General features: G+C 37.2%; 4 protein-coding genes and 1 pseudogene across 9 annotated transcripts in view; 1 reads left to right on the top strand and 4 right to left on the bottom strand.

Annotated features, from left to right (window-relative positions):
• Positions 1 to 4,043, bottom strand: part of LOC122291538 (ubiquitin C-terminal hydrolase 13-like) — a 37,723-nt gene extending 33,680 nt beyond the window's left edge. The window contains exons 1-4 of one of the 3 annotated variants that reach the window (XM_043099303.1): positions 3,824 to 4,043; positions 3,531 to 3,609; positions 2,689 to 2,836; positions 2,422 to 2,579 (exon numbers count right to left, since the gene is read on the bottom strand). In XM_043099303.1, coding sequence (XP_042955237.1) covers positions 2,422 to 2,579; positions 2,689 to 2,836; positions 3,531 to 3,609; positions 3,824 to 3,850 — 412 coding nt within the window. In that variant the 5' untranslated portion in view covers positions 3,851 to 4,043. The remainder of the gene's footprint in view (positions 1 to 2,421; positions 2,580 to 2,688; positions 2,837 to 3,530; positions 3,610 to 3,823) is intronic. The other 2 variants (XM_043099302.1, XM_043099301.1) reach the window with 2 other exon arrangements.
• A 989-nt stretch (positions 4,044 to 5,032) lies between these two features.
• On the bottom strand, positions 5,033 to 9,713 carry LOC122291540 (ABC transporter I family member 6, chloroplastic-like). 4 transcript variants are annotated; one of them, XM_043099311.1, is made up of 7 exons: positions 9,307 to 9,713; positions 9,171 to 9,221; positions 8,079 to 8,300; positions 6,891 to 7,013; positions 6,501 to 6,677; positions 5,615 to 5,721; positions 5,033 to 5,423 (listed from the first exon to the last, which is right to left on the bottom strand). In XM_043099311.1, exons 1-6 carry the CDS (start codon positions 9,625 to 9,627, stop codon positions 5,635 to 5,637), a joined length of 981 nt encoding a protein of 326 aa, XP_042955245.1. In that variant the 5' UTR covers positions 9,628 to 9,713; the 3' UTR covers positions 5,033 to 5,423; positions 5,615 to 5,634. The 4 variants fall into 4 exon arrangements, with proteins under 4 accessions (XP_042955245.1, XP_042955247.1, XP_042955246.1 ...); XM_043099313.1 differs by having other exon boundaries at positions 5,033 to 5,391; XM_043099312.1 differs by having other exon boundaries at positions 5,619 to 5,721.
• Positions 9,714 to 13,426: 3,713 nt separating this feature from the next.
• LOC122292196 lies at positions 13,427 to 15,475 on the bottom strand (annotated as a pseudogene).
• Positions 15,476 to 18,597: 3,122 nt separating this feature from the next.
• LOC122291536 (fasciclin-like arabinogalactan protein 17) lies at positions 18,598 to 21,855 on the top strand. The gene is made up of 3 exons (XM_043099299.1): positions 18,598 to 20,073; positions 21,058 to 21,187; positions 21,538 to 21,855. Exons 1-2 carry the CDS (start codon positions 18,711 to 18,713, stop codon positions 21,129 to 21,131), a joined length of 1,437 nt encoding a protein of 478 aa, XP_042955233.1. The 5' UTR covers positions 18,598 to 18,710; the 3' UTR covers positions 21,132 to 21,187; positions 21,538 to 21,855.
• Positions 21,856 to 22,518: 663 nt separating this feature from the next.
• Positions 22,519 to 23,530, bottom strand: LOC122291537 (chlorophyll a-b binding protein of LHCII type 1). Its single transcript, XM_043099300.1, has one exon. It carries the CDS (start codon positions 23,445 to 23,447, stop codon positions 22,644 to 22,646), a length of 804 nt encoding a protein of 267 aa, XP_042955234.1. The 5' UTR covers positions 23,448 to 23,530; the 3' UTR covers positions 22,519 to 22,643.

The raw sequence follows: 23,530 nt of genomic DNA, 5'->3' as shown, positions 1-23,530 counted from the left end.
CATTCTAAATGTCCAACTATTCTGGTTCAAGAATTTTTTATGCACAAACCTTGTTGTTGTGAGATGCACTCTTGCTTTAGTTTTTTTTTATGAGATAGATAAATATTCTATTAACGATGAAAGAGGATCTACCCCAGTATACAAGAGATCCACTTAACAATTTTTTTGAAAGTAAGAAAATTTATTGATCCTCATAATTAGGCATAGCCCAAGTACACGGGTAGTATACAAGAGGAAAATACCTAATTACAGCATACGAACAAAAAAAGAAGCATATGTCATTAACATTAGCCCCCTCTAATACAATAGCCTTAGCCCAAAGAAACAAAGATTGGAAAAACAAGTCTCTAATCCCTCCAATAAGCGTCCTCTATTTTCAAAACATCGTCCATTCCTCTCATTCTATATACACCATACAAGACATAGAGGCATCATCTTCCAAACATCCGCTACTTGACGATTTCCCCATATTCCGCTCCAACAAGCTAAAAAATACACCACCCTCTTAGGCATCACCCAAGCAATGTCCAGCCTTACAAAGATTTCATCCCATAGAGCCTTAGCCTTGTCACAGTGGACAAGAAGATGGTCCGTCGAGTCACCATTCCTTTTGCACATAAAGCACCAATCCATTATGAAAAAACCACACTTCCTCAAGTTGTCTATGGTCAGGATTTTCCCATGAAAGGCCAGCCAACCAAAAATAGAACTTTTAGAGGCACTTTGCTTTTCCAAATGCGCTTCCAAGGGTAAACAGTAGAAAAATGAGTAAACATAGCATTATATAAGGATCTAACTGAGAAATTCTTGTTCTTGGAATCCACAGCAGTGTGTCCTCCACACCACACTCCAAATTCAATGCATGCAAGGTGCTATAGAAATCAGAAATATCTCCCACTTCCCAATCTTGAACTGCTCTGAATAATGACACATTCCACTTAACAATGAAAAGAAAAAAGTTTTACAAAATCCTAGAAGTTAGAAAATAGAACGAGCAACACCATATTAAGCCATTATCCAATGATACACGATGCTAAGAGTGAAAACACTTGAGCTCCAACACCGATTTTTTGCAGTCCTCAAACCTACACTGTTTTCTCTCTCCATAGACACCATAATACACACAATGGGATCATCTTGCGCAAAGGTGCACAAAAATATTTGCCAAACTATCATTTTCAACATGTTAGAAGCTCCACCACCTAGGAAGGCATCACCCAACTAATCCCAAAAGGTCAAAGCTCAAGTTCCATAGGATGCTAGCAACCTCACAACGTAAAAGAAGGTGGTCCACCATTTCACCACATTTCCAGCACATGCAACAATGATTAACCACGTACTGCCCTATTTCCTCATGCTGTTCAGATTAAGAATTTTCGCTAAATGCTGATGTCTGTGTAAACAAAGCCACTCTAGTGGAGCCTTATTTCTCCAAATAGCTTCCAAGGGGAAAAAAGGGGCTTGACATGATTACATAGCACGTTGTAGTATGATTTTACTTCAAACATGCCTCTCCTACATGGACTCCAAACCATTTCATCCCACCCTACATGAATACAATCAGTCAAAGAATGAAAAGAGATCCACCTCCAATTATTAGCCCCTTGTTAAAGGTAACAGCCCATTGAATAGAATCATGCAAAAAATTAGAGTGATCCACCACATTGGTATCTGCAAGTATTTTTTTCATAAAACTGGAAATGTACTTCTCAAGGATTGGTCACCATACCACTCATCATGCCAAAAGTGAATCTTGGACCCATCACCCACAATAAATCTAGTAAAAAAGAGAAGTGTTCCTAACCTCTTCTAAGGTTCTTCAAAAACCTAACCCCAAAAGCCCATTTACCTCAATTGCGCACCAACCTCCTCCTATATAACCATATTTTGTGTCTGTTAACACCCTCCAAAGGCTCTCTCTTTCATAGGCATACCACCAAAGCTATTATCCCAAAAGGGCCCAGTTAAAGATAATTAAATGTCTCACCCCATAACCACCTTAGATATTATCTGCCTTCTTTTATAGTATGAAATGTTTTATTGATGATAATACAGGAGAGTTAGGCATAATCGAAGGTACAAGGGGGTATACAACAGATATACCTAGTGAGAGGGAGAAGAGACTAGCACAAATTGGTAAACAAAACTAATTGTGTAAATCACAAAGATCAGTGTACTTATGGTCCTTCACCCCTATGAATAAGTAGTAAACATTTTATTCTCATAAATAAAAATATCCCAAGTACAGAAGGATTATATACACAAATATCCAAGAAATTGCAATCTGACGTGCAAACAAAACTGAAATATGGATTACAATAAAGGCTTCAAGGGAATTTATCCAATTATATAGTTGTGCCCCTATTTGTCACCCTACTAAATGCAGATTCGTATTCTAAAGGACAGAAGTGCAGAAAGTACCTTTTCTAATAGAGTACTTATTATGTAGTTGATTGATAACAGTCAAGCTGAACTGGGCATATCTACTCCACCCATATGGCAAATTTGCTGAATCTGCAACATCTAGATACATAGACAAATGATCGACATTGTTCCCCTTTGGGAAGACTAGAATCCGCCTACCAAGATCAATGAAACACAGATCAAAACCATCAGTAAACAAACATAATCAAACAAAAACGATATACAGATGTTAAAAAACATATTAAAAAAATTATATCAAAATACCATTTGTAGCCTCCAACAAAAAAAACGTCAGAGTACAGCTTCTTGTTATTAAGCCTTGAGAAGTTCTCAATTGTCCACGTGAACCTTGCTGAAGGTGGATCATCCACTGCCTGAGCATCCACTGTATTGGCCGTTTCTGCTTGTGCTACTAAAAATAAATAACCAAAAAATAATAATCAAACACAAATACTCCATTCATATGCTAAAAGAAGAAAAAATGACAGGAGTAATTTAGATATTACATATCTCCAATATTATATTCTAAGAGCAATGAATAATAATCAATTGTCTTAGTTGTGCCTGGTTAGAGATTTGAATTTCGACGCTGAAAAAACCAACCCCCCCCCCCCCCCCCCCCCCCAACGTGGGGGCTACCACCCAGACCCAAGTACGAGTATTTGCATTAAGTAAACACGAATCAAATAAATAGAAAAAAGTGAAATTCCAACATAAACCCTAAATGCTCGGTACCAGTGGCCGAACTACTAACACGGAGGATGACTAAGAAATTAATAAAATAGGGATAAATTCCAAATTGAGGTGCGTAACATTTCAAAATAACTTAAACATATCTATTATAGATATTCGACCTTTTCTTTCGTTTCCTCGGCTTAGCAACTAAAACAGCAAAACCGATAAACGTTAAACTATCACTCGCATAGGCATTACAAGACCGAAGACAGGGATTCAATCGCACATCAACTAACTGTCAGAGACTCAGAGCGAACGCGGAATGGAACGGGAAAACAAAGAGGTTCCGGCCCTCCTCCAAATTCCGACCACATTCTTGGGAAACGTACAAGGATTCAGAAAGTCGATAAAAGGCGATTTGAAGTCGTTACCTTCCATGGGCTGAGGACCTTCGGGGAATTCCGTGTGCGGGACCAGCATCTCATCATCGTCCTGCTGCTGCTGCTGTTGCTGCGAAAATCAATAAAAAAAAAAATGGTCAATCCCAGTGCTCGGATCTGGTGCGGAAAACCCCACCAACTAAGCGTGGGCGCGCAAAGACGGCAGAAACCGGACGCCGATTAAAAACAGCACCGCGCTAGCGATACACAGAACGAGTGTGGCTTTAGGGATCAAAATTGAATTGCATAGAGAGAGCGAGGGAGTGCGAGAATTTGGGAATTACATCTAACGGTGGAGTCATCAGAGTCATGGTTGGTCGGATTGGCGCCCGTCCGATCGACGAATCCCGAAAGAGCTTGCTCGGATAAAAAAAAATAAAAAGATTAGAAAGAGAGAGAGAGCGAGAGATGGAGGGGGAGAGAGAGAGAGGGCTCGTCTGCAAGTTAGCAAAAAGTGAACGTATAAATAGGGGCCGACTTTTGGTCTAGTCCAAGAATGTAACAGGTTGGGAATTCATGAAAATAAAGGGGGCAAAAGACGGAGAGAGGGGTTTTTTATTCTTCTAGTTCAGGGTCTAGCTTAATGTCCAAGGAAAATACACGATTGACAAGGGACCCTCGCAGGTTGCATTAAACAATTTAAACTACAAATAGGCCCACGCAGCAACGCCCATCCAATAACTCCAGGCCCAATCCCCAAAGGAAAAGCTGGGGCCCAACTTTAAATCCAAGACTACTCCAATTCTAAGCCATCATTATCTAATGTTTTATTTATGAAAAAATTTATTTATGAAAATTGAGATAAGGAGTAGCATTTCTCTTTATCCATACACTATTTTTAATAAAACTGCCCACTTGATTATTCTCAAAAACTACATCAATGAATGATAAATCACATTTCCTTTCCATTTTTTTAAATTTTCAAGAGAAGTGTTGCAATCACAAAGAGATTCCACAAAAATAAATCTACAAACTGACATAACTTTATATGATATGTTAGACCTACTTTACAATCTATAATAATACATCTAATCAACGTCATTTTGTAAATTTACTTTTGTAAAATCTCCTTATGGCTAAAGCATTACTCAATTTTCAATATCATCTGTGGATTTAGATTCTGACCCAACATGTGAAATCTTTTTATCGAATATTGGGATAGATTATCCTTTTTTCCTCAAAATATTATGTGGATTAGTAATTAATTAATATTTGATGGTCTCAGTGAAATACTATTTCAATGCCCCTTATCTCTCCCAGCTCCTGATTTAGGTTGCTCACACCACTCACCACCAAATTACTGAAATTAGTACCTTCCATGCTTCATCACCTGGATCAACACCCATGAAAAACGTCATTTCCGGAGTTCATGGGCCACGCCGCCTCAAACCCAATATTTCTTTCCTGTTCTGGTCGAAAACAAGAATGAATAGCTTGGATGCAAGCCTTAAAAAGGTTGAGCTAAAAAGATATCCGTGGATAGAGATTTCCCATCAGTCAAAATTTCTTACTCCGCACCAAGACCAGCCCAAGAAATAACATCTAAAAAGATATGGTCGTACATAACATCATGACGTATGGCTGTTGCCTCTCACAAGTCTTAAAACACAATATGTTGCTGGGAAAAAAATTCCTGTGACAAATTCTGCACTGTCCTCCCCTCGGAGATGCAGTAATGTAAGAGAGCAATCAGTTAATAAGTGTTAACACAAAGAGGCATGTATATTGAAGATAAGATATGGTGAAGGTACATAATCTGACAATATAGCCAACAGCAGGAGTGAAATTTTGATGGCGTGCAGCTGCAACCCGGGCCTCAGAAGCTACAAATCCGCCTCTCAATGCACAGATCCTGTTCAGCCCAATTTAAAAATGATTGGATTGCTGCATGTGTCATAAGGAAATTCTTATGAGCCTTAAGATAGATATGAAGCGGACTTCCAAAAGAATTGTTGGCATCAGACAGTTTGACCTAAATGTTGCTAACAGTTTGGTGGCGTATGGTTGATTTACTCAGAACAAATGTGCACACGCACGCACACCAACACAGACTCGGAGGGAGGGAGAGAGAATACCAACATCAATTGCCATGCAGTTATGCTGCAGAAATTGCTCGATACCCTTCGTCCTCCAGAAGTTTTGCTATTGAAAAATCTCCTGTCTTCACAATTTTCCCGTCCTCCTGAAAGCCATGGATTCAAAATATAAGCCAATTGAATGGAGGCATAGATAAAGAATAAATAAGCAGTAACTATTTAAAACCCATTTCAATAGCAGGAGGCATGCCTTAGTACAGTGCGCCAAAATCTGATTTATGACTATCAAATTATCAAGTTTAGACTTTTATAGTTTTCCTTTTTCTTTTTACAAGCTGAGTGTAGAGCATAGCTTGAAAATTAAAGTGCTGCAATAATTTCAAATGCGACAATATCATAGTAAAATGGAAATAAAAAGTCTTATTTTTTCAATTCTGACGGAAACAAAATGAATCCATTCTGGTGTCCATGGCACTTGAAGATAGCCCATAATCTAGAATTTCCGCATTGCCTGTACTGAGCCATCGCCTAGGCAACAGCAAAGACCAAACCTAGAGCTGCAGCTACTACTTGAGCCAAGTTCTCCTATATATATATATATATATATATATATATCATATATATAATTTAAACTTGAGCTGAGTTAAAGGCCAGCCAATGCTCAACTTGATCCGCACCCAATCCCAACCTCTTGGCTCTCTCAATTATCTATCCTCTATTTTTACCATTTCATGGTGTCTTCATAAAATCCAGATACATGCAAAGCAGAGACTCATATAGAATGGCAATGTCAAATTTTATAAAATAACTTTTTTCCTCCACAACATAGGAATAGGCAGTGCCCCATCAAATCCCCCTTCCTCTCCTAGACAACCTCAAACCCAAATAAACGCAACTAATTGTCCAAGATCTTCGAAAGACTTACCATGATGTGGATCCATGTAGGCTTTACAGAATTCAAAAGACGCTCATAATGAGTAATCATCAATAAAGAATTTTTTGGAGTCAAAAGCCCATTCACTGATTCTGCTACGTCTCGAAGTGCATCAACATCCAGTCCAGAATCAATTTCATCCAAGATAGCCAAATCTGCACCCAGAACCTAGATATAAAAAAGGCTGTTAGCACAGGAGAGATGGAATAGATAATACTGAATCAAGATCAAAGAGAATTAAAAAATTTGGAAAAAAAGAAAAATAAATGTGACTGACAAAGCCACAATGGGAAGTTAAATAAAAAAGTAACATATTAGTTAAGATAACAAGATATAAAAGATAGCCCAGGGAAAAAATATAGAAGATAAAAGTATTCATACTGCAAGTTGTAAAATTTCATTGCGCTTCCTTTCACCACCACTGAATCCTTCATTAACATTTCTATTAAGGAAGTCTGCCTTCATCTTCACAAGTTCAAGCTTGGGGAAAATGTAAGCATAGAACTGCAAGAACAAAACAATGTCAGTTCTTGAGTAGGTGAGTAGCCATCACAAAATAACTTCAAACAAAATGTTCCTTCTAATTATTATTTATTTTTTTAAGTAATGAAAGATTTTTTATTGATGAAAATACTAGGCATAGCCCATGTACACAAGACGTACACCATCTTATTTATCAGAATTAGATCTACAAAGTCAAATAAATGCAATAACGCACATATCGGGCAAGGAGATAACATTTGTGTATAGAAGAATCGAAAGGTTTGAAGTGGCACGTGGAATGTGATTAGTGGTGGAAGGTGGTTATAAAATCAGTTCTGTATGTCTAAGCTCCGTATTTGGTCAACCAAATAACCATAATCTGTTTACAAATTAAGAATATCATGATAGATAATATGGAGACAGGACATTGCCCAATCAATTTCACTATCCTTCAAGAGATTTAACAAAGGAGGTTCCAAAAAATTCTACAAAGAACAAACTAGTAGCCACTGTTTTAGCTCCTATTCTGTTTAATTTTCCAGGCAAAAAGTTTACAGTTATCTTCTTCCAGTTCAACTTCCACAAAATTTAACCAGTCTTAACCTACCGGTACATATGATTGTAAAAACCCAACCCAACTAAGCCTTTGTCAAATTAAATTGAGATCAGCGCCATGGATCCTCGTCAACTGATTGGGATTGGCCGTATGAAACACAAAATATATTCTGATTAACAGAATTAAGTCCAGCTCAAGCTTCTGCAATAGCTTATCTCAAACAGAAAAGTACCCCATCATTTGGAGGCAAGTTTATCGATATCCATACATTTCATGTTCCCAATTCCAACCCTGTTTTCTCTTTTCTTCAAGTTTCAGATAATTTAGATATTGGGGCATGTTCAAACTTACTCAGTTCTGCCAAAATATGCCCTAACTCTATTAACTTCAACTACGAGTATATTTTTCATAATAGCCTAGGTCATAGAATGATAGAAACATATATGTAACCAAAATGACATGTGATTTCAATTTATTATAGAAATTTCAATAATAAAACAAAGATAAGGCACTTGCTGAGAATATTTAACCTCAATCGGTCCAAGCTCCGGCTGACCCAGTTTTCTTCTCCGAGCATTATAAGCCATATTCAGAAAGTCAATATTGTTCACACCAGGAATCGCAATAGGGGACTGGAAGCTCATAAATAGCCCGGCAAGTGACCTTTCATCCGGTTCCATATCAAGCAAGTTCTCCCCTTTGAATACTGCACTACCCCCCGTAACTTCATAATCTGGATGGCCAACAAGAACCTACAATGTATAAGATCTCCCTGAGAGTTGCTTTTGTGATAAAGAAAAGGGAAATCAGTAATTTGCTCTAGGTAATTGAAACCAAAAAGAAATCATCTTAAAAGGCTTCAGAAGCACTTTTGAAACCTTGTTTTGAAGACAACATGAAACATGGGCACAGGAATTTATATAATGGAGCCAAATGCCCAAAATACCGAAGTTTTAAGCCTTTTGATTAATATGATCTTGCCTCCTACATACTTTAAAGCCTAGGTGGAGATACAGAGCTGGTTATATGGGGTTGAATTGGGTCGAAATTTACCATCTCACCCTGGAAAATATCCATCTGCAGCTACATAGATGCAATTAAAGGAATTCTGCCTATGGTTGATTGGTGGAAGCTTATGCAGTTCTCAAAAGCTATACCCATTGAAAGCTTCATATATTGGCTCGCCACCGATAATAGTCCATCAACCAGAGCCATGCAGGTGCGTTGGTGAATTACTAGAGATGTTTGCTGTGTGTTTTGCAGGAATCAGATGGAAGCCATACACCATCTATTCTAATGAGTGTCCTTTCACCAGAAGATATGGGAGGGAACCTTGAGATTCCTTTAAATGCCAATCGGATTGGGAAATGAGCTAAAACGGGCACTACGTAAACTCAAAGTAAGAAGATTCACGATTTCTCTTCTTAAACTTGTATTTTGCATGGATCAGAATCACTTATCCATTTTACTTAATCTCCCTTTTCTTTCTGTAGCGTGAAATTAGTTTCTACTTCATCTTCCTTTGTTCTTAGCCATGCGAACGGACCATATTGTATTGGGCACAGCTACATAATTATATATACATCCCTTTCCTTCAATAAGAGATAATAGAAAGTTCTAACCTTTGCCAGTGTGCTCTTCCCAGAACCATTCTTTCCCATAATTGCGTGAACCTACTCGCACAAAACATACCATCACACACAAAGACATAAAATTATTTAATTAATTCAGCACAACAGAGAAAGCATTTTAACATGCCTCTCCTTCATAGATGGAGAGGTTAACGCCCTTGAGAATTTGTTGCTTGGATTCCACAATCACGGCCGTCAGTTCTTTGACTTCGAGCAGGAGCTTCTTCTCCTCTTGGCTACCGGAAGTGGCTGGAGAATCTACGGCGGAGAGGGAGGCGGTGACGACCGTGACAGGCCGCCGGTGGAACGGGCGGCAACAGAGGGGACGGATGGTAGGAAGCGTGAATTGGAGGAAATTGGGGGGCAAGAATCTAACAACTGAAGAAGAAGCAGGGAATGAAGGAGCCAACGGTGGAGTGTAATGGGAGCAACGGAGGGGTAGAGCCATTGGAGAGAAGTTGGAAACGACGCCACGCACTGTGCGACACTGGAGTCGAGGAAATGGTAATACTGTGTTTTCCGGATTTTGGTCACTATATGATTTGGAAAATGATAAACTTACTTTTTATTTACAATTTATATATAATTAAGTAAAAATATAATATTATTTTAAATTTTATTTTAACTTTATTAATAATTTGATGTGTTTAAATATAATATAAAATTATTATTATATTTAAAATTATTTATAAATTATAAATGAATTAGTGATGTATAATTATCCATGTGATTTTAGTTTTTCCTGCCAAAGAAAGAAAAGGAATTAATACTTCTTTTTTAATTATTTACATTATTGGGAGTTTTTAAGAAAAAATTGTTTGTTATTTTTTTCATTTACTCGAATTTTATTTTAAAGATTGAGAGGAAAGGCTGGTCTGAGTGGTGAATAATTCTACTCAAAATATTTAACTATTATTTATTATTTTATCATTATTTTTTATCTATTTTTTATTATTTTATGTTATTATTTACTTTTATTTAATATTTTTTTATTACTATTCACATAATATATGAGATCACCTTATTGCCCAAACGTAACATTAATGTAATTATAAATAGATAATTTTATATTAATATAATAAAAATGAAAATGTTATTAACATAGCTCTTTTGCAAAATATTTTTTTTAAAATCGATTATGATGATTGAGACAATGCAATAAAATAAAACTTTGCTATACATGAGTCGGTATTTTAACATACTGTTCATTGTGAGTAAGGGTGTAATCGGTCCAATTTAATTTTAGACAAAATTTATGACCAAACCAGTATGTAACGATTTTATATTTAAAAAAACTAATTACACACCGGTTACCTTTTAAACCGGTACGTCTGGTTTTATCAGTTCGGTTTGGTTTTTCGGTTTTAATATATTAAGTATATTAGTATTACTAATGTATTTATCAAAATAAATATATTGAAAATTTATTAGACAATAAAATGTGTTATGGGGTATTTTCGTCAGGGCCCATAACTCATAATACTGCCATCGGCCCATTACTTCGTCAGGCCCCATAAGCTGTGGGAACGTCAATCAGAACCCAGAAAGGCCCCCTCTGGTAGCCCGGGGCGGGTCCTACGCCCATGCAAGTCGTGCGGGTTCCAGACCCGTACAAATCAAATGTAATCATTAACATTGAGAAGAGACGTTGCAAAAAAACGAGCGAAACCATAATTGGGGAAGATGGGAAGAGACAACACCGAGCAACTCTGCCAGAGCCCACGCCACATTAAATTACTAACACCAAAAAAATACACCGCATTAAATATAGCATAACGGTAGAGACTCCAGGAGGAGGCGTCCATCTGCCCCATAACATTGGGGCATGGCCCACTTGACCTAAAGGACCAAGTATAAAGGTCATCCAGAACTGCGAAGTAAAGAGGTGGAACTTAATTCTGTTGTGAATTATACTCAACTGTCGTCTTCTTCTTTAAAGCCTTATAGATCTCTATACTAATTTTGATATCGAAAGTTTCCTAGACCACCACAAAGCCATCCTCTCTTGCCCCAGGATTTGACTCGAGTGAATATTTAGACCGGCTAAGCGACCTAGCCCAAAGATGTACGAAACAAGATAATAACAAAATGCATTTAATATTGTTGCCCAGATGACTGACACAAGAGGAGGGTGAATTGAGTTGTATTTAAAAAAAATAACAATTATAAATCAAATATACAATATAAAATATAAACAAAATATGAAACAGTAATAAATATAAAGAGTAAGGGTAAGAGAGAAGCAAACTCAGTGTGTTAACGAGGTTCGGCCCCACTGCCCACGTCCTCGCCTCAAGCTACCCCTTGAGGATCCCCAAATTCACTATTCAACCTCTTTCAGGTGGAGATAGAAACCTATTACACATTTGAACAATACCTCTACAAATGATCCATGTAGAATACCCTTTACAGTTGCAATCACCTTACACGTGGTGATTTAACTATTCCCTGTGTAAAATACTTTCTACACGCACAAGAGTTATATACATCATTTTACTGATACAAGAGCTGATAGTGGGTAGGTTATCAAAAAACACTCCTCAATGAGTGAAATAAGAATAATACAGCGCAAATTATATCTCTAAAAATGAATAAGGATTAAGGCTCAATGCTTAGAGAAGAATGAATGAAAGTTTTGAATGAATGTTGTATGCTCTTGGTGTTGTGAATATGAAGCTCTCAAATGATCTATTTATAGGCATATAAGACTTCATATTCAAATTTAAAAAGATTCACATGTCAAAGACAATATCATTCACTTTTTTCAAAAAAATAAATCTAATCTTTTACTTTTGGCATATGACAAAAGGAGCACACTTTCATTTTCAAAAAATTCAAACCTAATCTTTTACTTTTTATATATGACAAAAGGAGCACACTTTCCTTTTCACTTTTACTTTTTGTATATGACAAAATGAGCATACTTTACTTTTCAAAATTTTCAAACAAAATCATCTACCTTTTGTATAAGTCTAAAAAAGCATCAATCACTTTTGAAAATATTCAAATAAAACATGCACATGTGAAATATGACAATCAATCATCTTTAATATTTTCAAAATTCAACCCTTTAATCAAGACATGCACATGTAAAAGATGACAATCAATCATCTTTCAAAATTTTCAAATTTAATTTTCAAAAATATTCATGCACATGTGGAAAATGTATTTTAATGCTTTATGATAAAATATTAACTTTGAGTATTAATCCTAATTTCGAATTTTAAAGAGATTTACAACATTACTCTATAACTTTAATGTGAACTTGTTCCCTTCTTACTCATGCTTGTTTCCTTGATGTGCTTGACTCCATTGTGTAGATAACTTGAGCTTGAGACTTCTTTATTTTTTGAATTCATTTGTCATCATCAAAATTCATGTGTAGATATATAATTACACAAAACTTGAAACCTTGGGTTCAACAAATATATATTTTATATTTAAAACATATAATCAAATAAATATTCATATTGAAGATTAAAATGTTATGTTATAAATTATAATATATTATTTCATACATAATTATATATATTCTATATAAAATATATTATATATTATTAAAAATTAATAAAATATATATAATATATAAACTGATTCGATCCAGTGTTGGAAAACATAAAACCGATTCCGGACTGGATTTGACCAGTTTTTAAAATGAAGGAATTGATTCCAAACTGAATTAGTCGAAAACGATTTTTCGGTTTATTTTTACACCCCTAATTGTGAGACTCATTATACTTTTATAGCATTATATTTTTTATACATGGGTGAGAGTTCGAACCTAGTTCTCTCATTTAAACTTTAGAAACTAGACCTTATATCATTTGGTCTAAAAAAATCTTGGTATTTTTTAACATAGTTGATTTGTAAAACTTCTACATCAACAATATGATGAGTGCTTAAAAAATAGGACTTCTAAATGAATTTTTCTCAATACAATATTATAAGAATAGTAGTGTCACGTATACTTATAATTTTATTTACAAAATTCGTTCCATTAATTTGTTTTTAAATTTTAAATTTCATAATTTTTAGCTTATTAATAACTTACTCGTGCAAGAACATTGTATAGGCCAAATTAACATCACAATTACAATAGATGTTTTACCAATTCATTCAAGGTAACGGAAGATTAACCATCATCCTTGAGACAAAGATCAGCTTTTTCCTTCAAACCCTTTGCTCTCTCTATCTTGTCTCCACTCCTTCAACATCAGCCATTAGCCCTTTAGAATTTTAATGTATCTCTATCTTCCCTCTCTCCAATACACCAAATCCAACCCCACCTTCCATACATGATGCACATACCTCGCATTCAAAAACTCTCAGGCAAAGGCTCAATGCAAAATCCTCCCACTACTACACATGCCAATACTTGCTTTGGGGTGCCCATTTGTAGCAATCTCTTCCTTCACTACAAGAAAAACGGACTTTTAAGATCAATTTATAACAACGAAAAGACTATTAGTAACCAAAATAGTCTTTTCGTTGCTATAAATTGGTCGCAAAAGCCCGTTTTTCTTGTAGTGCTTCTACGCTCTCCAATACACCCTCAAACTCCCACCTTCCATACACGACGCATTACCTCGCACTCAAAAACTCTCGAGCAAATGCTCAATTGAAAATCTTCCCACTGCTACGTACGCCAATACTTGCTTTTGAGGTGCCCATTTTACAATGCAACCTCATCCTTCTATACTTCCCCATAAATTTTCGGGCAAAAGCTCAATCCATTCAAACTTGCGAACTAAACCGTGTCTAACCACCCACAAGAAAGGCTGCTCATTGTTGGCTAGGCCCCATGTAATCTTGAGTAGCTCCTTCTCATCCATGCTTGCCATGCTGCCAAAGCTTAGGTAAATAACAAACTCTGGGGCTTGTTTGTCTAACCACAAAATGCAACTAGTATCTTCCTCTAAAAGTGAACTAGATGTAGCTAGTGCTAGTTTGTGAAAAGATCCTATGGAAAAGATTGGAGCTTGGAAATATTTATGAACCTGATTGGTTTAATGTTTGGTCTTCAAGGAAGTGCATTGTGTTCATTATTATTGCTGAAGCGTTTTTAGTTGCATCTGTCACGACTCTCAACTCCAATAAGGCTGATGGATGTCTTGTCATGGATGCTAGTTGGTCCTTAACATTGAGCATAATAGGCTGAAGCTCATGCACTTGGACTTGACACAGAATCCGTTACATAAATGGAGACAGTATCATTTACCTAGAGAAAATAGAAAATATGATATCATTTTTCCACTTTTGCTTTAAATATACAATTAGTTAGGTGTTTGGCCATGTCCATGAGTGAGAGAGAGAGAGAGAGAGAGAGAGAGAGAGAGAGAGAGAGAGAGAGAGAGAGAGAGAGAAGGGGGGGGAGAACGGGATGCTTAAATTAAGTCTTGTAAAATTCAAACGTTTAAAGCATCAAGTTAATTAGAAGTCCACTTTTAAATAAGATTATAAGTGATTATGAACCGTAGATACTGTACTTTCAATATCTGCTCACCATCTCAACCAGATTTTGTTAATCTATTTGCGACCAGTTTTTCTTGGCCTGGCACATTAATTGAGCATATTGCTATGCTATTCTAGTTCTTTTTCTCTTGTAAATTGGTCCAAGGCATAGGGAGTTTACTCCTAGCAAAGGGACACCTTTATAATATTATTGCTAGATTTCAACAATGGTAGATCTAGACGTACCTAACATGAAAAGAGTCATGACCTTGTTCCTAAAGATAAGGAAAGAGAACAAAGGCAAGCAATGAGACAGCTGCATTTGTACACACACTAATCGCGGGAAGTTTAAGATGGTTAGCCAAAGCTCGAGTGAAGTGCATGAGCCCATCACAAACAGCACAAACAACCCGATCGTAGGGATCATCCTGATTTGCGCTCAACATACAACATGATATGCTCCATGCATCGCTGGAATGGAGCTTCAAAGTTCTTTCTAAGAGCCAATATGGTGGCCAAAGCATCTTCAATTGAGACATTAGTTTTAGACAAACCATCTGGTATGGACACGGAACTAAAATCAGGATGGTTTGAAGAGTTTGGATAATTGAATTCAGGGTGCACGATTGTGATTGAGAAGCCTTGGGAGTAGAGGATAGTGGTGATCGAGCTGAAGCATGGGTGGAAGGGAGGTTTTGTACCCAGCTAGGCCAGACTAGTCTACTTCACATAAACCAGAGGCCCGTGGTTTGACAAGTAGGAAAGGAGAGGAAAGAGACCCATGCTGGCTTGTGAAAGGAGGGGCAAGCAATATACCTGTTAAGGCATGTTTTGCAACTGTCCATTGTAACTGTTGTCTAATACCTACGGTAGGGAGAAGGAAAGGGTGGCTGGTGCTGGATAACCTCTAATGTCAAAGTCCATTATCGTGAAGCTTAATCTATAAAAAATGGAAAGCATGAGTCTTACCCGTCAAAATACACCACTTTCTTTCATGTCACTAACCTGCTTTTATTCGTGCCTCATTCCTCATAAAACTTGCCCATTATGGTGTCATTCCTCCTGTTGAGACAGCAGGACATAACCTTTAATGCGGCCACCTGCATTAGTTATTGGGGTTCGACCTCGGGGGAGACTACTCTTGAACGCATTCAATACATTTAATCCTTCAGGGGGTAAGATCCTAAGCAGTCCTGGTCCCATTAAAGCACTGGGACAGGAGATGGGAGCAAGCACCTGGCTGAGCTCCTTTGCGGCGAGCCTGCCTGAACCCTTCTCCCAAAGTTCTTTTGGCCTATTTCCCTTACAACATGTGGGCTCTACCAGGCGATGCAAACCAACCTGAGTGTACACAAATCACCATTCCAATACTCTCAGTTGCATTAAAGAGGAAAAGGTCGGTCAGGATCTTGTTCCCGATATGATCAACCGCATTAAATGTGATGTTAAATGACCCTCACTAGGGATCGAGGTATTGTCCCTGATAGGATCAGCTGCATTAAATATAACACCAAGGCAACCAGGGTGATCATTACAAAAGTAGAAAAGTCATATATCTCTAAAAAAACGAGGGTATAAATAAGAAAGATCTACTAAGGATAAAAAAGTTAATCACTATCATCAAACTTGTAGTTGTTTCTCTCTTATCTTTTTTGAAGATACTTTTTTAGCTCGGGCATCAGATGTGTCATGGACATACCCAACTACCCTTATTTTTCTCTTTTGCAGACACTTGACCGTGTTCGAAGTTGGTAGTTATTAAACATGCATTAATAGTTAGTGTTGTCAGTGGGATCTAAAAAGTATTTCGACCTAATAGGACTAGCATGTCTTTTGTATACCAGCTACAATGCGTTTCTAAATTACTCTTGAACAGGAAGTTATGTCAACATATACAAAGGGGGAGATTTGTAGAAATGAAAGAATGCACGAAGAAAATAGCCCCAAATATGGAAGTCCTCTGACAAGAAAACGAGACGCAGAGAGCAGAGAAATGCCCAATTCGGAGAGGGAAGATAACGATTCGGGAGAATAGACGAGGAAAGAGCTTGAAGGTTTAATTCTCACCCATGCACACGATTTTGGGGCTTTGTATGTGAAGTCGGGATTTGAGCATTAAGGGGCCGAAGCTAGAGCATTTGGGCTTGACGCACACAGAATCCGTCACATAAATGGAGATAGTTTTACTGACCCAGAAACCAAAAAAAAAAAAACAGAAAAAGGCTGTATTAATAGGGTTGGATTTGGCCTGCAGGCTGCTCCTAACAATAACAACGTACATTGTATAATAGTATTTTTGAGCTACTTTCAAGCTCGTTTCCATGAGACTTCATATAATAATAAATTTTTTGCAGGTCAATCTCATTTTGTAAAACTTACACGTCCCCAACAAATATGGACGGGGGCAAAATAACAGTTAGGATGAAGTAATAATATAAAGAGAAGGTGGCTGAGGGTCCAAACAGCATTAGGTACAAAGACAACGGTTTCCACGTTCCTTCCTTCCCACCCTCTTGTTAATATCTGAATCACAAACTTTCTCCTACAAACAAACGCTTCAAGCACCCGGCAATGTCGCTATCACTCCCATTGTATCACATAATAATGATAATAATAATAATAATAATAATAATAATGTTGTCTCCACGTGTTCATATAAACCACTCCGTACACAAGCCATTTTAATCGCCATCCATATATCACACAACACAATATATTGGTATTTAAGAGTATTCGTATTGATTTCCTATAAAAATTTTTATAATTTAGTTAAAATTAATATTTTTAAAAACTTTTTTTAAATTTTACTCATACTTTAAAAATCTCCTATATCTCATTTCTTATCATTTTTCTATTTTATTATAATAATATTTTTTTATTAGTTTTTTTTTCATTTCTATTTACAAACTTTACTATTCAATATTTTTTTCTTATATTTTGAAGTATTACTCTGGTGAGTATTTTAAACAAAAATTTAAATAATTTTTTGTGGGTATGATAATATTTTTAAAATTAATTTTTTTATATTTTCAAAATTATTTAAATTATTTTTAAAATTATTATTTAAAATTATAATAAATATGAATATGATAGAAACTATAGATGATTGAAAGTAGATAAATATGATAATAAGTATACATGATTAGAATAAAATATTGATAAAAAATAATTTATGGATATACAGTAATTCTTTAAATATAGAAAATCACTATATATTTCATAAACACTTTTTCTAAAATGGAGATCCGAATATAAAGGTAATTTTAATGAAATCTTTAAAATTTGTTGTCAAATTATAAGGAAAATTACCTTTTACAGTACCGGTTGGGATGCTCTAACTTTTGAGAAAATAAAAACATAAAAATTACTCTCAATCAATTGGTAATTTTTTATTGTTTGTTGTCTTAACGTGACCAAATCTTCTTTCAAACGTGTAACATCAATTAAATAGGACATAATCCGGATAATATAATACGATTTACGTTGGATTCTCAGTTAAACTTGACTGTATATTTTTTTAATATGATATTATTATTTAACCATCTTAAATTTACTACTTGAATGATCACTTTAACCTGGTGTTACGAGATTTATTAAAATAAATAAATAATAAAAATTTAAGATTTAGATTTTAAAAAAATATAGTTACAAGTATTATTATATACTAATCTGTATATTAATATGATATTATTAGTCAAAAAATAGATTTTATTAAAAATAATATTAATTTAAATTTTAAATATAAATAAATCAATATTAATATATAATTAGTAAGTAATTATGTTGATACGTAACAAAAATCTATTCTTTTTTCAACCTTCTTTTATTTTAAATATATATATATATTTTTATTTTTTTAATAAATCGTGATCACCTGAGCGGTAAATTATTATTATTGTTTTTTTACCCGCCTCCGGATCGAATTTTAATCACTCCCATTTCTGTCAGATCAGACTGTCCTAAACAAGAGCACAAACAGTACTGTCATGGCCGACTTTCTTTAGAGAGCTTGCCAAAGAAAAACAGTCTCGACTTTGAAGCCACTAAAAGCTCTTTGTTTGTGAGTGTCTTTTATATAATATGATAATGTTGTATTTATTTCCTGTCTGCAACTCACCAACTACACTTTTTTCATTCCTTTTTGCCATGGAAGTCTTTCCCAAGCTCTTCTTCGTATTCTTTTCATTTCTCGCTCTTGTTTCCGCTGATCTCCTACCTGATGCTCATGCATTGCCCGAGAACCCAATTACTCGCTCGCCTCACGTCAACTCCAACTCAGTCCTCGTTGCTCTCCTCGACTCCCACTATACTGAGCTCGCCGAGCTCGTGGAGAAGGCCCTCCTGTTGCAGACACTCGAAAACGAGGTGGGCCACCACAATATCACCATTTTCGCCCCTATGAATGAGGCCCTCGAGCGCGGTCTCGACCCAGACTTCAAGCGCTTCCTCCTCGAGCCCGGGAACGTCATGTCCCTGCAGACCCTCTTGCTGTCCCACATTGTCCCCAAACGAATTGGTCTCCACGAATGGCCCAAGTTAGCCACCGAGTCTACTCTCCATGACTCCCTCGCCCGTGACCCAGTCGAGTTAACGAGTCAGGATTCGGGTGAGATGTTCGTGGGTTCCGCAAGGGTGATACACCCGCACGCCGTGAACCGTCCGGACGGCGTTATACACGGGATCGAACGGCTGTTAATCCCACAGTCCGTGCAGCAAGATTTCAACAACCGCCGGAGCCTTCGATCAATTTCGGCCATCAAACCAGCAGGAGCCCCGGAAATCGACCCCAGAACAAATCGGTTGAAGAAACCCACGCCACCGAGCAAACCGGGTTCGCTACCAGTTCTCCCTATATACGATGCCATGGCTCCCGGGCCGTCCCTAGCCCCAGCTCCGGCGCCAGGCCCCGGAGGGCCCCACCACCACTTCAACGGCATCGAACAAGTCAAAGACTTCATCCACACCCTATTACACTACGGCGGTTACAATGAAATAGCCGATATGTTAGTGAACCTCACTTCCTTAGCCACCGAAATGGGAAAGCTCGTGTCGGAGGGGTACGTAATAACAGTCTTGGCTCCGAACGACGAGGCCATGGCTAAGCTGACCACGGACCAGTTGAGCGATCCAGGCGCGCCAGAACAGATACTGTATTACCACATTATACCGGAGTATCAGACGGAGGAGAGCATGTACAATGCGGTGAGGAGGTTCGGGAAAGTGAAGTACGACACGCTGCGGTTGCCGCAGAAGGTAATGGCCCATGAGGCTGATGGATCGGTGAAGTTCGGTCAGGGCGAGGGGTCGGCGTACTTGTTCGATCCCGATATCTACATCGACGGGAGGATTTCGGTTCAAGGGATTGACGGGGTTCTGTTCCCGGAAGAGGAGGCCAAAATTTTTTCGCATGCTACTGCTAAAGTTGCAGCAAAACCCAGGAGAGGTATGTTTGCCAATTTTTCTGTCCTCTCTCGTTCGTAGTATCGTTGATATCGGTGTCCAATGTTTCGGTTTGGGTGAAGGTGAATGCTAGGGAATTTTTGTGAGCTCGTGTGTCGGTGGGTCAGATTTGATCAAAGACTCATAGCTCATAGCTGTCCTTTTGGAGTTTGACTTTTGAGTTTCAGGTTAAAAGCAGACAACACAAAAGAATCCGATGCTGTTGGATCATTTCTATGACTGATAAATCAACAATTAGAAATGCTTTTCTTGGGTAGGAAACTGTAGAATAAGGTTAATACTTTGGAATCTCAAGATTGAAGTTTCATGTATTGCCCAGTGAAAAGAATTTGTGCCATGTATTATGGTAGACGCTATCTAAGTAAAATGAAGAGAGAGATGTTTGTCATGAATAGATTTCACAAAAATATATTTTGACATGATATTAGATTGTAAAACTATTTCTATGATAAAATAGATGTAAAGTATCATATGAAATTATGTCATTACGGGAGTATAGTTTTGTGGGATTTCTTTATAGCCATATTAACACCTCACAAATAAATAAAGACAATGTATCCAAAAAACTTAGTTCTTTGATAGACAGTCGAAAGATACGGTTTGTGTGTAGTCCAATTAGTAGACTATGGAACTGCTTTAGGAGGCCGCAACCAAATAGAAGGACACTGCAGTCGACATTGCACGTGATTCAGTCATCAATATTAACTATATGTGGTAGAATCTTCCTTTGGAAGGTCCTGCTTTTGCTTGTACCATTTGATTGCATGGAATATGATATTGTTAGGCCGCCTGTTCATGATTAAGTTCTGCAATAAATTTAGACACTTCTTTATTGGAGAAATGTTGCTTTCATAGCCAAAATGATGTTAGAAAGTTGCTTTCGATCGGCAGATAGTTTTGTTTTTTTTCATGAGAAGGATATGATTGGCCTAAGTACTTATATTTAATTATCAATAATGTTATGCAGCAACATTGCTTGAAGTAGCTTGTCGGATGCTTGGGGCCTTTGGACAAGATTCTCATTTCACCTCATGCCATTGAAAAATATGAGAAAATGCCGATTCCCATGCGTCAACAAGAACACTTCAAAGAAGAAGGTATAGTTCTCCACCCCAACCTTTTGTGCCTTGAAATATTATAACAAAGTTTTCTGCCTATAAAACAACGATGAGTGTTTTAACTACAAAAAAATTACATAAAAATAATCTCACAAATTAACATGACTTCATGTGATCCGTCGGATCGACTTATAATAAAAATAATTTTACAATCTAACAAACCACATTAAACCATGTTATTTTATGAGATTACTTTTGTGTAATCATTTTATTGAGAGGTAAATTTGTAAAAATAAATTAATAAATTCAAGAGCAACACATTATAATAAACCATCACACCGTATGTATTGCTCAGTAACTTCCCATTTCACCCTTGTTGGCTGCTGCAGACTGAGTCCCTTGTCAAAGCTGAAATTCTATGCATGATTGCATTGGAAGGGAAGGTTCCTTGCACAAGACTTTTGTATTCGATTTTTGTCTGAATAAGGGCGATGACTAGTTGTCTGATTTTAGTTGGTGAGAAGGGGAATTGATTTTGTTGATTTAGATGGACCCCGAAATGTCTATCAAGTGGGTTCCACTCAATAAAAAGAAAAAAGTATGAAATAAAATGATTAAAATTGCAAATTCATTTGTATTCATGGCTTGGAAGGTGGGAAAAAAATGTGATTATTGTAATTGTGTTTGTGAAATTCTGTTCTTTTGCATTTTTTATCTTCCAGGAATTGTAATTATTCTATTTGTGCAAGGCATGGACACGTCACCTTTAATTACCAAAAGAGTTTATGATTTAACAAAGTGCTGGACAAGATGGTTCTAAGTTTCGGGATAGATGAATATTTTGAATTACGATAAATGATATTTACAGTTTTAAGATATGCAAGTTTTGTGTATTTCTTTAAAAAAAAATATGTAAATTTGAGATTTACATAAAAATAATAATTTTCTAATAATAAATTTTATTTTTTTCAAAGAGACTGTGCAGAACTTAAAACTCTATATATGGTATTAGTCTTTGGACTACGACTACGATTCTTTGCCAACATCTGTTTTAACTTTTACCTCAATTCTTAGATGCTGTTTTTTGGACTACATCACTTTGCCAACATGTCATGCTTTTTTACATTTTAGCTCAATTATTAGATGCTGCTTTTGAGATTTATGTTCATTTGTTGTATTGTTCCGTTGCCTTGCCTTTATTTTCTTTTTCTTGAGACTCTTGCCGATGACTTTTCCTGCCTATCTCATATCTGGATGATTGCTGACAAATCTTAGAAGGCAGGGTGATAGATCAAGGTCATGCACTTAAAGCTTGGCGAGGCATATAACATTGGACTTAATTCAATACACAATCAAGTATATATGCCCACTTTGAAAGAAATTTTGCTCTATTTAAAATTAATTTCACAAGTACACATGCATTCTCCATTGGGTTACATCACAAGCAACACTCTTTTCTCACACCCTCTTGTACATACAGCTTTTACTGCTTCCCTCACTTTCCAGGGACAAAGTTTGTGGCATAAGCCCAAGCATTGTTGTTTACAGGATCAGCCAAGTGGTCAGCCAGGTTCTCCAATGGTCCCTTGCCAGTCACAATGGCTTGGACAAAGAACCCAAACATGGAGAACATGGCCAATCTCCCATTCTTGAGCTCCTTTACCTTGAGCTCAGCGAATGCCTCTGGATCATCAGCAAGGCCTAATGGGTCAAAGCTCCCACCTGGGTATATCGGGTCTGTCACCTCACCAAGTGGCCCACCAGCAATACGGTAGCCCTCGACTGCACCCATTAAGATCACTTGTGTGGCCCAAATGGCTAGAATGCTTTGAGCATGGACCAAGCTTGGATTCCCCAAGTAGTCCAGCCCACCTTCACTAAAGATTTGAGCTCCAGCTTTGAACCAGACAGCCTCACCAAACTTGACTCCATTGCGAGACAAAAGTTCGGGGAAAACACAACCAAGAGCCCCAAGCATGGCCCATCGTGAATGGATCACTTCGAGCTCACGGTTCTTAGCGAATGTCTCCGGGTCAGCTGAGAGTCCGGCAGTGTCCCAACCATAATCGCCAGGAAATTCTCCTGTGAGGTAGGATGGAGGCTCACCAGAGAAGGGGCCCAAGTACTTAACACGGTCGGGGCCATACCATGGGCTTCCAGATGAGACTGGCCTGGGCCTACCGGCAGTTTTTCTCATGGTTACTCTGCCCTCACCAAGGATGTCAGATGAGGAGGGAGCAAGCTTGATAGCTTGGCCAGCCAGAGAAGGAGAGGAGAGGGCCATTGTCGAAGCTGCCATTGGTCTGTAAAGAAAGTTTAGAACTTCAAAGCAAGCAATGTAAGGAAGAGAGCGGTGCTATTTGAGTGAGGATGACATTAGCT

This window comes from Carya illinoinensis, chromosome 13, assembly GCF_018687715.1.
Source record: "Carya illinoinensis cultivar Pawnee chromosome 13, C.illinoinensisPawnee_v1, whole genome shotgun sequence".
Taxonomy (NCBI): Eukaryota; Viridiplantae; Streptophyta; class Magnoliopsida; order Fagales; family Juglandaceae; genus Carya; species Carya illinoinensis.
Note: the sequence above shows the minus strand (reverse complement) of the source record. Positions and strands in the feature narration are given on the sequence as shown.